This window comes from Podarcis pityusensis (assembly GCF_964106645.2).
Source record: "Podarcis pityusensis genome assembly, chromosome: 7".
Taxonomy (NCBI): domain Eukaryota; kingdom Metazoa; phylum Chordata; class Lepidosauria; order Squamata; family Lacertidae; genus Podarcis; species Podarcis pityusensis.
The window spans coordinates 83712721-83726650 of NC_138031.1; the positions used below are offsets into that span (position 1 = coordinate 83712721).

Here is a 13930-nt window from a genome sequence, read left to right on the forward strand (position 1 = left end):
CTTCAATATAAATGCCAGTATTAACAAAACTGCATATTGATTTTAGATTTTAATAGTCACTTCACACATTAGTGATCTGCATGCATGTTCACTGTGCTTTCACAGTGAGCCATAACCCTGAAAACAATTTTAGAAATCTTCCTTTAAAAAGAGGAGGGGGGAAATGTCAGTACATGGCAAGGAAGCCATCATTACCTGCAATGCCAGGTCAATGATTCATAAGACCAGAGCCATCCATGACTCGATCAAAAAATTGACCTGCACGTGTAACAGAGACATGGCTGGGCATGGTAGCTGTGCCTGTTCTTGCCACTGCTTGTCCACCAGGTTTCTCTTATGCACAGCAACCCAGATCGTTTGGGTGGGGAGGGAGGTTGCAGTGATTTTTAAGAAGTCCTTCGTTTTCACCAACCTTCCTATTAGGAAGACCCAGTTTTCCGAGTGCAAGTTCTGGAAGTTGGGCAATAGGGGCAGTACAGGATTCCTATGGTGTACCGACCTCCCCACTATGAGAAGCATGTGTTAGATAGATATTGTGGTATTTAAGGGCAAACATAGAAATATAATGAAGAAAGAAAGAGTTCCAGGCAGTAAAATGTTACTTGAGAGATCCAGCAGGGAAGGAGTGAATATAAAATAAACCATATAAAGAATAAGCCTTCTAGAGATCAAGGCTTCTCCAGCAACTTTTATTTTAGATTTAATGTTGTTTGGGATCTAATATTGATGGAACAACCCAATACCTTCAGCAGTTTGTCATAACGTTCTGCTGACATGAGAAAACGGCCATCTTCAAGTTGCATCTCCCGGTTCTCCAGTAAATTGTTCAAGACGGGTAAGACATTCCGCTCGGCCTTCTCTAAGCCTTCCAGAACCAAGATTCTGCCTTCGGTGGCTGCTCGTACGGCACACTGCCCATCAAAACAAAATCAGCTTCAGAAGCAAAAACAGCTGAATAGGAGTTCACAAAACGAAAGCTAGGCTGAATATTTCCCACTGCACACATTTGCAGGACCATATTCCCCTGTGAAAACAGGGGTGGAATATCTGTCAACTTTCAGGGGAGAATGTGAATTGCAAAAATTGGGGGCCTTACCTTTACATACAGCATATATTACTATAGCCAAGTTCTTCCTCTAGAGATAGAGTTGCAGTTGGGCCACCAGCCTAAATGAAAGGATGGAACATTGTGGCATCGAGGCCACCTGTGCTCCAAGGGACTGCAATGGATCCAGGAGAACCGCACGCCCCTCCTCCTTCCAAGGGAGAATGGCCCCTCTTGAGTAGGGGCCACACAAATATGCCAGTCAGAGGAACCACCCACCACAGCATCTCAGTGTTGACTAGATTAAGCTTCAGTTTATTGGCCCTCATCTAGTCTATTATCACAACCAAGAGCTAATTCAAAATGTAAAAGGAGAAATGCAGCTGTGTGTCATCAGCATAGTGGTGCCAATGCTCTACAAAACTCTGTATGGTCCCACTCAGCAGTTTCATGTAGATGTTACACAGCATGGAGCAGGGGCAGAGTTGACTCCTGTGGGACCCCACACTGGAGAATCCCCAGAGCCAAGCATTGCTCCTCCAGGAACCACATTTTGGAGCCATCAATTCAAGCAGGAATGAAACCCCTACAGCACAGTGCCCCCAATACCTAAACTCAAACAAAAGGTTTCTATCGTCAACAGTATCAAAAGGTACCAAGAGATCAAGTAGGATCCATGGAGTCACACTCTCCCTGTCTCTCTCTCTCAATACAAGTCATCATGCATGGCGACCAAGGAAGTTTCCATATCAAAGCCAGGCTTGAATTCTGGCTGAAATGGATCTAGGAAATCTGACTCCTCAAGAGTACCTGGATCTGGTTGGCAACCACGCTCTCAAGAACCTTGCCGAGAAATCATCAGTTCTCATCAAATTGACAATAAAGACCCGTGGTGATTATAAGTACTCACCTGATCAATGTAGTAAGCAGTCCCAGCTCGGATCTCTCTCCGCTGTTTGAGATCTGTTTCTGTTGTGTCCCTGGAGAGTGCAATGTACTCCACTTCTCGCTTGGTCAACTCCTGTAGGACACAGCACAATATTTGAAAACATATAGATTACAATCAGCACAGCGTCACAGCAAATTATCCAACAGAGGCAGAGGCAGTGACACATCACTAAATGGAATAAAACTAAAGAGCAACACCATCTCTTGAGGCCCAGTTTAGTGCTCTCCCTCAATCAGCATGGTTGCAGGCCTCCTCCTTATGAACATTTCTGAAACATTCAGCTTTAAATCACTTGGATGGATCAAAACAAAGTAAGGAGGCCAGCTAAAAGGAGAAATAAGAGAGACACACCAAGGTAAAAAAGATCTTGCAGTATGTTCCATCAGTGTGACTCATAGCATGACAGAAAGCAGTAATCATAAACATATAAACAGCATTGCTATTATTTCTTTATCATTATTAGTATTGTTGAAAACTTTGTTTCGCTTGTGTTGTATTCCTTTGGGTACATATTAGTGAAAATGTGTTTGTCTAGCACTAATGGTTGCTCATGAAATGTATTGTGAGCTGGAGGATCACAGCGCATTTCCTGAATATGTGCCATTCATATAATATAAATGTTGGAACACAATGCAAAGTAATGCACTGCAGTAATAGATTCAAGTAGGTAGCCGTGTTGGTCTGCCGCAGTCAAAATAAATTAAAACAATTCTTTAAAAAGATTGTTTAAAAGGCTCTTCTTAAAAACCTAAAAACTCCCTTAAAAGAATCAAGTCTTCAAAGACTTGAAGTAATTGCAGTAACAGACATAGACAGCAGAAGTTAAGCTATTCCTGTTCAGGTAGGGGTGCAGCTGGGCTACCAGTCAATGCTGATGGAAGGCACTCCACGCCACTGAGGCCACCGGAGCCTCAAGTAACAGCAAAGGATCCTGAATATTCCCAAGCTGCGTACCTGCTCCCTCAGAGGGAGTGTAAGCCCATCAAGAGCAGGCAACCTCCCAGCCTTCTGGTCTAGGGAACCACCCAGTGCCTCAGTCTTATCTGGATTGAAGCACAGCAAAGCAATGCCACCCCCCAACTCAGACAGCCGCTCCAGTAGGATACCATGGTCAATGGAATCAAAAGCCACTGAGAGGTCGAGGAGAATTAACAAGGACATGTTTCCCCTGTCTCTCTCCTTACAAAGGTCATCATACAGGGTGACTAAAGTGCCCAAACCTGGTCTAAACACCAGTTTGACTATGCCAATAAAATAAGTATACCAAATGTTTGAGGCAACAAACAATGAAAAAACAACCAGATAATAATAATAAGAATAATAATAAGAATAGTTGTTGCTGTTTTATACCCAGCCCATCTGGCTGGGTTTCCCCAGCCACTCTGGGCAGCTTACAGCACATGTAAAAATTTTAAAACATCAGACATTAAAAATTTATCAATACAGGGCTGCATTCAGATGTCTTCTAAAAGTCAGACAGTTGTTTATTTCCTTGACATCTGATGGGAGGGCATTCCACAGGGCGGGTGCCACTGCCGAGAAGGCCCTCTGCCTGTTTCCTTGTAACTTTGCTTCTCACAGGGAGGGAACCAGCAGAAGACCCTCAGAGCTGGACCTCAGTGTCTGGGCTGAGCAATGGAGGTGGAGACACTCCTTCGGGTATATTGGGCCGAGGCAGTTTAGGGAATTAAAGGTCAGCACCAAGACTTTGAATTGTGCTCAGAAACGCACTGGGAGCCAATGAAGATCCTTCAGTACTGGTGTTATATGGTCCCAGCAGCCACTCCTAGTCACCAGTCTAGAAACTCAACTGTAGTGTGTTCTTGGTTTGATTCAAAGGCTTCAAAATTGGGAAGTAACTCTAAACAATCCTTGATTACCAAACATACTCTCTGCACACTGGGATGGACACTTTACTGGGCCTTCTGCCAGAAATCCTAAAAGATACTCTCCCAGGCTACATGTCTCTTAGACTGCTAAACATTACTACACCGAAACCTAAGAATTACTAATGTCCACTCCAGTTTCCAAATGAAAATTAAGTCTCTCTCCCCAAGCTTACCAAGTACTGCATGGCAATCGATCGCCGAAGAGGCCCAGGTGGTCCTATGAGAAAGACGTCTTGGCCCAAAAGGTCTTTTTGCATGATCCATCTTAAATGCTGGATTACAGACTGAGCCACAGAGTCTGAAACTAAATAAGAAAGCGTGGACTTTGGTCTAAATTAAGAATTTACAAACCAATATTTTTAAATTACAAAGCACCTTTAATAGTTTTGATACTGCTCTTCAATTTCTGAATTTATCTTTCTAGCCTCACTGTTAGAGCTCCTTTTTTTCAGAGTACAAACATTTCAAATCTATTAAAGTTCAAACCAATGCAACTGACAGTGTTTGGGATGCATAAAATGGACTGATACGAGTCCAGTTAAATTAATAAAAGGAAGTGCCATCTAGAGTCTTGGGTTTAAAGGCGAGGCAGCGGGTGAGCCAGGTTAAGATTTTCCTCCGGCTGGACATTTGATTAAACATTAAGGCGTCTCAAGACTGGCCTGTGTTAGGCAACTAGACAAACAAATAAGTAATCTCTGCTCGTCGCTGAAAGTCCCTGGGTAGACTTTAGCACATCATTTCTGCCAGCACTCACAAGATACTTAGGAAGGTAAAATAAGAGTAAGACAAAGGCAGCTCTTTTACCTTCTTGGGGCTACAAATGAGACAAATACAAGAGAGTGTCTTCTCCAGGAATGGCCATCGAGCTATTGCAGCAATAGCCAACGTGGTGGCCTCCCTCCCAAGGTTGCTGGCCTACAGCTCCCATCATTCCTGACTGCTGGCCAAGCTGGCTAAGGCTGATGGGAGCTGGAGTTAAGCCACGTCTGAAGGGCACCACGTTGGCTACCCCTGGGCTATGGAAGGTGCTGTAGTCCCTGGAGAAGGCCAATGCTGCCTTCATTCTATTCTCCACATGGCTCCTTCTCTCTTATGTGTGAGCTTCCTTTGCCAGGCTTAGGCACGGTTAAGGCAGAACAGGGATTTGAAAACAGCTTTAAACGCTGGTGTGGCGTCCCTGTTCTCGGCATGGTATAGCCAGAAGCCGGGACTTCTCAGCAGGGGGCAGGGGGCTTGTTCACATTAAACCACAGAGAACCATTAAGTATGGCTTAACATGATGTGTGATCACAGCCAGCATTAGAAGCCCAAGAGCAGTTTACTTGCTATGCAACTCCACGCTCCTGGTACATTTCACATTAATAAATTTAGCTAGCTCTATTTTTAGTTACGGTTTGAAGAAAAGAAATTGGATCAGATTTAAGAGACACCTAAAATGGAAAGAAAACTCAAGAATGCAAAACAACCTGTCAGATAGGAACAGAACATAAATGCATACAAGAATACCCCCCAAAGCCTCAGGGCCACAGACCCTACGGACACAAGGGCACTCAAATGCACTTTTCAATACTATAACCAGCTCCTACAAAATTTCACTATTTCCTTTATATGAAATAAGAAGAGCATAGAAAGGCCTGTAGGTAGGAATTGGCAGATATGTTTAGTTGATCTTATAGTTTTATTTTACTAGTGCTCAGGTTAACATAAAGTAATTAACCATTACTAATGAAGACAACCAAAAAAATGTTATCTTCCCAGACTTTCTCCATCTTGCATTTCCTTTTATCTTTCCTCCACCTTCTCTCCATCCTGTAGTAATTAAACTCTTCTAATATTTATTTAACTATTTGCAGGCTGCCTTCTAGTCAAATCCTGCCAAGCTGGCTTCTGACATAAATTCACAGTATAACATCAAAAAGCTTTAAAAAAATCTATTGCAGGTTGTTTTTAATGATTTTTAGCAAATGTTGTTCTTATCTGTAAGCTGCCTTGAGTCCGTCAGGGAGAAGGGTGGGGTGAAAATAAATTTAAAAATCATTACTATTATTCATATATGTTTAACCAGCTGGGTATTAGAAGAATATTGTTTCTTACTGTAGTTTACTGGGACAAGTTCTGGATTTCTTGGAATTTTGAGTTTGTATGACACATCTCCAATAGTAACAGTATCACCTGAAAAGAAAAGGGAGAACTGTCACTGATTGCTAACTATACAATCATCACAAATCTAACACAGCCTACAAAGAGAAAGATGTTTGCTCATTCAGGGCACATAATATTTTCTGAACCTTCCTGCAGGGCATGATCCAAGATGGTACTTTAACCATAAAATCTTTGTTATAGCCTTTGCTCTCTGTGTCAATAGTTGCAATAGTAAAACTTTGTACAGAGTAACAAACCTAGTATATCTAGCTTAAGGTTACCGGATTTTTTTCCAATGAATCCGGGGACACTTTTCAACTTCAATGGATTTTGTATGGGGACTGATTTGTAAATCCGGGGACTGTCCCCAGGAAAAGGGGACGTCTGGTAACCTTAATCTAGCTTCCACTTCAACTCCTGGCCTTTGCAACCCAAGAACTTTAGAAAAAGGACACGTGTAAATGAATAGCTCCATCAGCCACTTTGCAGAGATTCTACAAAAAAAACAGGTCATTCATTCAGGTTGTGATACTTAACATTTTATTTAAAGATGTGGGGTTGGATCCAGGCTTAGTCATGCCCACTGAAATCTAGTTTAAACTGATCTATTTTAATCATTATTACACCTGAATCCTGGCAAGTTGAAAGTGTGTGATTAAATGCACACAAGAATTTCCCAGCATGGAAACAGCTTTTAAGCTCTCTGCCTTGCTTTCCGGGCAAGGTCCACTCAGTGCACTCACTCCAAGATGTGGGGGGAGGGGGACAGTTCCAAGGGTTTCAGGCCCTGTGTGAGATGCCTTCAGCATCATGTAGGCTACCCAAAACCCAATGGCTAGGTTGCAATCAGGTAAGGAGAAAAATGAAATACAGTGGTACCTTGGGTTACATACGCTTCAGGTTACAGAGACTCCGCTAACCCAGAAATAGTGCTTCAGGTTAAGAACTTTGCTTCAGGATGAGAACAGAAATCGTGCTCCGGCGGCGCGGCGGCAGCGGGAGGCCCCATTAGCTAAAGTGGTGCTTCAGGTTAAGAACAGTTTCAGGTTAAGTACAGACCTCCGGAACGAATTAAGTACTTAACCCGAGGTACCACTGTAGGGTGTGTGGCAACAGGGAATCCTCAATGAAACACACATGACAAACTGCCCACCAAAAAAAATAAGCACTAAAAAGCATCCACACCACCAGCAGCTACAGATGACAAGTGGCTTGTTTTTCCTTATTGGGTTATCCACAGAATGAGAATATCAGTATTTTATTGGGAGAGAAGGATTGTGGGTTGGCATTTTCATGAGGAGAATGCCACGTGGAGAACAAGAGAAGCACGCACACCTCATATCCACTTCAAACTACTGTGTGTGTATAGTACAGCTATACATTACCTATTGTGAAAATAGACCAAATATGATTTTTTTCATATTAAATGACCAGAGCAAGTTCTGTGCTAAGCATCTGTAGATATGGCAGGTATTAAACATTTAAATACATTTTGCAAGAGCACTGACTTGCAGCAAGCACCCCTGTGTGGTTTTCTCAGTCATTCCAAGAGGGGCAGAATAGACCCCAAAAGATGTAAGAGTAAAAACATTTATTTTTTCACTAAATTAAGGAGGGGGGCTCTGAAATACCACATGGCAATCACAGCTCATTACAGCCGAGAACAACATGGGGTAATGGAAGACTGACATACACGTTTTATTATTGTTTTCAGTGCTTCTGGGATGCATATGTGGCCATAGTGAAGCTAAAGAGGGCAGGGGTATTTAGGGCTCAATCATTAGATTCTCAAGTGATAAATGGGAGGATGCTATACAAATCTCTGTTTGATCATGGGGCAAACATATCCCATTTCAACAATTTTAGGATTTCATTATCTTTCCTGCCTGGCAGCTGTAAATTGTTGTATACTCATTTCTCCTTTCAAAAATAGTTACTTCTTAACACCAGGGTTAACTACTCATTTTGAATATGTTCTTTAAAGTCAACTGTTATTATTTTTCTTTAATAATGTTTTTAATGCAACTGAAATGAATCTGAGTTTCTGCAAGTCAGTTTCAGGGCTGGTGGGGGGGATGACCAGCAAAAAATTAACTAAAAGGACTTTGATCAAAACTAATGCTGTTGGGCAACTGGGTGACAAACACAAATCTTGCTGTGGAAGTACTTATTATCAGGTTTTTAAAAAGCAAGAGATAAGGAAAAGCTCAGAAATCCTTAGTGCGCCTGGGAGACAACAAGAAATTTATACTGAGAGTGAAAAATGGGCACACCACTCTCCAAACAAGATGTTATGATCACAACCCCAGCAGAAGCACAATGAAAAGCATGCCAGACGGTGAAAAGGAGACGCATCAAAGACTTCATACGGAGCTGAGCTAAACACGTAGAAAAGGTTCCCATAAAGAAGCTTAGAACATTGACAAAAGAGAAACAGGGACACTTTAATCAAATTAAATGTGATGGAAAGTCAAAGCTGAGATATCATCCAAAACACATGTATGTGGCAATAAGTTCCACTAAAAATCAGGGTCACTTCTGACCACATTTAAAATATACTAGAGAGTTAAACCTAGACTAGAATAATAGGTTAAAGAGTTATATTATCTGCAAACCAAAATAATAAAAGTGGTACAGAATCATATAGTTTGCTTTTATATTATACTGAAATATGGAGCATCTAAGTATGGTAAATTTATTCTGGGAAATTAAGAGCGAGGCTGCAATTCTGTGTACCTCATAGAATTGTAGAGTTGGAAGGGACAACAAGGGTCCTCTAGTACCACCTGCAAAATCACAGCTAGAAGCAAATCCCACCAAAGTTGATCCACAATAAAGGGTTTAATAAAAGTAGCATAAACTAAGTAGTGTAAATGTGTTGTAAACCACATCTGAGCTTTTTTTCTTAAAAATATAAAGCAGCCTAGAAATGAAATGACTAATGATATTGATGAAGATATAGGCTTGTCCACAGCCTTTCTCAACCTCTGGTCCCCCAATGTTATTGGACTACAACTCCCATCATCCCTAGCTAGGAAGACCAGTTGAGAAAGGCTGTTACTGCCAGTCTCAGGGGTGGGGGAGCAGGGGTCTATTTCCTATTTATCCCTATCCATGTGGCCTATTTTTCCAGTTCCTTGTAGAATGTGTAGCTTTTGTTTACTTTATTTCAACGGAAGGAGCCCAGTCATGTCAATAACAACTCCTATTATGATGATGATGACGATGATGTAAAGGAAAAAGGTAAAGCATAGCTCCCATTGGAATGAGAGAAGACTTAAAGGGGAAACAGGGTTTAGAAAAAAGGATGTTGTGTTTCCAGAGATGCTGCTAGGAAGCCAGCAAGCAGGTTAGGAAGGTAGATTGTTCCTCCCCTAAGAATTTTATTCTGTGAACCACCCTGAGATCCACGAATGGTATATAAATTCAATAAATTCAATAAATTCAATAAATAATAATAATAATAATATTAATAATAATAATAATATACTGGTGCAGAGAGGTGTGTGGCTTTTGAGAAAGAAGCGGTTCCACTGAAAGGGCTGAAGCACTCTTGGAAGCGCAACCCCACAAAAGGGCCTTTAAAAAACAAAAACCCTTTGGGAGCAGAAGTCACCGAACTCTTCTTGTGGCGGTGAGTCCCATAAGCTCACTCAGCCACGGGGAAGGAAGACCAGAAGCGGAGGGCCAGGGAAGTTCTAATAATAATAATAATAATAATAATAATAATAATATGCTGGTGCAGAGAGGTGTGTGGCTTTTGAGAAAGCAGCGGTGTCCACTGGAAGGGCTGAAGCACTATTGGAAGAGCAACCCCACAAAAGGGCCTTTAAAAAACAAAAACCCTTTGGGAGCAGAAGTCACCGAACTCTTCTCGTGGCGGTGAGTCCCATAAGCTCACTCAGCCACGGGGAAGGAAGACCAGAAGCGAAGGGCCAGGGAAGTTCAATTAATAATAATAATAATAATAATAATAATAATAATATACTGGTGCAGAGAGGTGTGTGGCTTTTGAGAAAGAAGCGGTTCCACTGAAAGGGCTGAAGCACTATTGGAAGAGCAACCCCACAAAAGGGCCTTTAAAAAACAAAAACCCTTTGGGAGCAGAAGTCACCGAACTCTTCTCGTGTCGGTGAGTCCCATAAGCTCACTCAGCCACGGGGAAGGAAGACCAGAAGCGGAGGGCCAGGGAAGTTCAATTAATAATAATAATAATAATAATAATAATAATAATAATAATATGCTGGTGCAGAGAGGTGTGTGGCTTTTGAGAAAGAAGCGGTTCCACTGAAAGGGCTGAAGCACTCTTGGAAGCGCAACCCCACAAAAGGGCCTTTAAAAAACAAAAACCCTTTGGGAGCAGAAGTCACCGAACTCTTCTTGTGGCGGTGAGTCCCATAAGCTCACTCAGCCACGGGGAAGGAAGACCAGAAGCGGAGGGCCAGGGAAGTTCTAATAATAATAATAATAATAATAATAATATGCTGGTGCAGAGAGGTGTGTGGCTTTTGAGAAAGCAGCGGTGTCCACTGGAAGGGCTGAAGCACTATTGGAAGAGCAACCCCACAAAAGGGCCTTTAAAAAACAAAAACCCTTTGGGAGAAGAAGTCACCGAACTCTTCTCGTGGCGGTGAGTCCCATAAGCTCACTCAGCCACGGGGAAGGAAGACCAGAAGCGGAGGGCCAGGGAAGTTCAATTAATAATAATAATAATAATAATAATATGCTGGTGCAGAGAGGTGTGTGGCTTTTGAGAAAGAAGCGGTTCCACTGAAAGGGCTGAAGCACTATTGGAAGAGCAACCCCACAAAAGGGCCTTTAAAAAACAAAAACCCTTTGGGAGCAGAAGTCACCGAACTCTTCTCGTGTCGGTGAGTCCCATAAGCTCACTCAGCCACGGGGAAGGAAGACCAGAAGCGGAGGGCCAGGGAAGTTCAATTAATAATAATAATAATAATAATAATAATAATAATATGCTGGTGCAGAGAGGTGTGTGGCTTTTGAGAAAGAAGCGGTTCCACTGAAAGGGCTGAAGCACTCTTGGAAGAGCAACCCCACAAAAGGGCCTTTAGAAAACCCAAAAACCCTTTGGGAGCAGAAGTCACCGAACTCTTCTCGTGGCGGTGAGTCCCATAAGCTCACTCAGCCACGGGAAGGAAGACCAGAAGCGGAGGGCCAGGGGGTGCCGTCGCTCCAGCAGCCCTTTCCGTCTCAACCTTGTGGGGAAGCGTCCGATCCTGTGGGGTCCTCCGGATCCCCGGGCCTGCCGCCATGAGGCGACCCGGCAAAGACCCGGCTCCCAGTCCCCGCCGGGCCGGGGGTGACCTTGGCGCCCCAGCCGGCGGCGGCGGCGGAGGCCCGGGAAGGCGCCCTCTGGACCCCGCCGTTACCTTCGGCCTTGCCGGTCGAGTGCAGAAGCCGGGCCCGGCCGGTGCGGACGCTCCCGGCGCCGCCGCTTTCCGAGGCCGCCACCTGTCGCAGGAGCAGCCGGACCCGCCTGGTCGCCGCCGAAGCCCCGCACACCCCGCAGGCGCCGGCGCCGCCGAGGAAGAGCATCCGCGATGGCATGGCCCGGCCGGCCTGACAGGAGGAAGAGCCGGAGAGCAGCGTCGCTGGGGGACCGGTGCGGCAGTTGCACAGCGTCCCCGCGGAAACAGCGCCCGACGCTTTCGGGGCCGGGCCAGGCGGCGGAAGGGGTTTTATCTCTCTCTCTCTTTTTTTTTAAAATGATATTTATTAAAGTTTCAAAAAATAGAAGAAAATACAGAATACAAAAAAAAAAATAAATAAAGTTTTTAAGATATAACAAAAAAGTAAAAAAGAAAACATACAAAATAAAACAGTTAAAAACACATTAATTTTCCATAACCTATCTTCCTTACACTTATTTCCCCGGACCTCCTCGTACCTCCCTTTTTTGTATTCCAGTTCAGTTTGTTAGTTCAGCAAATCCTTACCATTGAGCTTTTACCCATTTGTAAGCCTTTTTTCATATCTCTTAAAGCATTACAGCTGGAAACCACTTAGTTTCTATCCAACATCCTTCTAAGATTCCTTAATTTTACAATATTTCTGTAAATAGTCTTTAAATTTCTTCCAGTCTTCTTTCACCGACTCTTCTCCCTGGTCTCGGATTCTGCCAGGAAGGGGTTTATCTCTCAACGGCTGACTGCCTCCCTCCGACCTCGGCGGCTTCTCCAATGTAGGGAGCGTGGCCAAGATCACTATTATTTACGGATGTGAGAAAAACACTCGCCCCTCGCGGCCACGTTTGCCTCAAGAAGGTCCCGCTTTGCACAGCTGCCGGCCTGAGCTCGGGAACTGCTTCTGCAATTCGTGCAAGAGCTGCGCGCCTCGTCTGTTGTTGTTTAGTCGTTTAGTCGTGTCCGACTTTTCGTGACCGCATGGACCAGAGGACACCAGGCACTCCTGTCATAGCTGTCAATATTCCCCCCTTTTAAGGGAAATTCCCTTATTCCGAATAGGATTCCTCGCAAAAAAAGGAAAAGTTGACAGCTATGACTCCTGTCTTCCACTGCCTCCCGCAGTTTGGTCAAACTCACGCTGGTAGCTTCGAGAACACTATCCAACCATCTCGTCCTCTGTCGTCCCCTTCTCCTTGTGCCCTCCATCTTTCCCCACATCAGGGTCTTTTCCAGGGAGTCTTCTCTTCTCATGAGGTGGCCAAATATTGGAGTCTCAGCTTCAGAATCTGTCCTTCCTGTGAGCACTCAGGGCTGATTTCCTTCAGAATGGAGAGGTTTGATCTTCTCGCAGTCCATGGGACTCTCAAAAGTCTCCTCCAGTACCATAATTCAAAAGCATCAATTCTTCGGCGATCAGCCTTCATTATTGTCCAGCTCTCACTTCCATACATCACTACTGGAAAAACCATAGCTTTAACAATGTGGACCTTTGTCGGCAAGGTGATGTCTCTGCTTTTTAAGATGCTGTCTAGGTTTGTCATTGCTTTTCTCCCAAGAAGCAGGCGTCTTTTAATTTCATGGCTGCTGTCACCTCGTGGCTGTGTGCTTAGTCTAGGATCGTCTTTTTATTCCTGCTTTGAGAGAACTGGACTTGAGAAAGGGGCTTGAGAAAGGGATTTACGTATAAGCTAAACAAGCTATAGCTTAGGGCCCCACTCTCTTGGGGGCCCCAAAAAAATTTAAAGGAAAAAAAACCTGGATGTACATTTCCAAAATATAAGATAAAAAACAAATTTTTAAAAAACCCTACATACATCAACAGTGTTTTGTATTGTGTAGGCTCCTGTGATGTAAGTAATGGGCCCCGCCTGCTAGCCTGCTCCCTAAAATATCACTGGTTTGCTCATTTCTATATATAGGGTGCCTACATTCTGCATGTGCAAATGGCTCTAGATACCTATTAGGTCCATAAATTACCATATAGCATATATTCAACACGAAAAAACAGTGACAATTTGTTGTTGACAAAGGAAAGCTGGACATAAAAAGGGCCCCATTACCTTCACTAGCTTAGGGCCTCATTAAACCTAAATCTGGCCCTGGTCTAGTGCTATCTCTAACGTCACTTATCCGTTCATTTTGTTAAAATCTCTTTCCAGGTAATAATAGAAGCCCCACCCATAAATAAGCATATGAGATTTGCTGATTTAAAAAGCGCGATGTTATGTGCGTACAGGGATTAATTGCGGGCTAAACTGATTTGCCTCCAGGCCAGCCCTCCATTCGCACATGCAGTGATTTTACCCCAAGCGTGTAATGAAGGGGAGAGGTATGGAGGAGCATCCTCTCAGTGGCATTTGCACAGGTACTTTGCCAAGAGTCGTGGCTACTCAAAGGGCTTCTTTGCTGGCGCATGTTGGGCAGGGGCTTTCCTTAAAATGGGGGGAGAAAATGAAAAGTTAAGTCTCTAGCCCTT

At 43.6% G+C, this 13930-nt stretch overlaps 1 protein-coding gene across 4 annotated transcripts in view; it reads right to left on the reverse strand.

Annotated features, from left to right (window-relative positions):
• Positions 1-11611, reverse strand: part of VWA8 (von Willebrand factor A domain containing 8) — a 93480-nt gene extending 81869 nt beyond the window's left edge. For all 4 annotated transcript variants that reach the window (XM_081014592.1, XM_081014593.1, XM_081014591.1 and 1 more), the window contains exons 1-5: positions 11419-11611; positions 5981-6058; positions 4057-4187; positions 1956-2066; positions 744-911 (exon numbers count right to left, since the gene is read on the reverse strand). In XM_081014592.1, coding sequence (XP_080870718.1) covers positions 744-911; positions 1956-2066; positions 4057-4187; positions 5981-6058; positions 11419-11596 — 666 coding nt within the window. In that variant the 5' untranslated portion in view covers positions 11597-11611. The remainder of the gene's footprint in view (positions 1-743; positions 912-1955; positions 2067-4056; positions 4188-5980; positions 6059-11418) is intronic.
• Positions 11612-13930: the final 2319 nt, after the last annotated feature.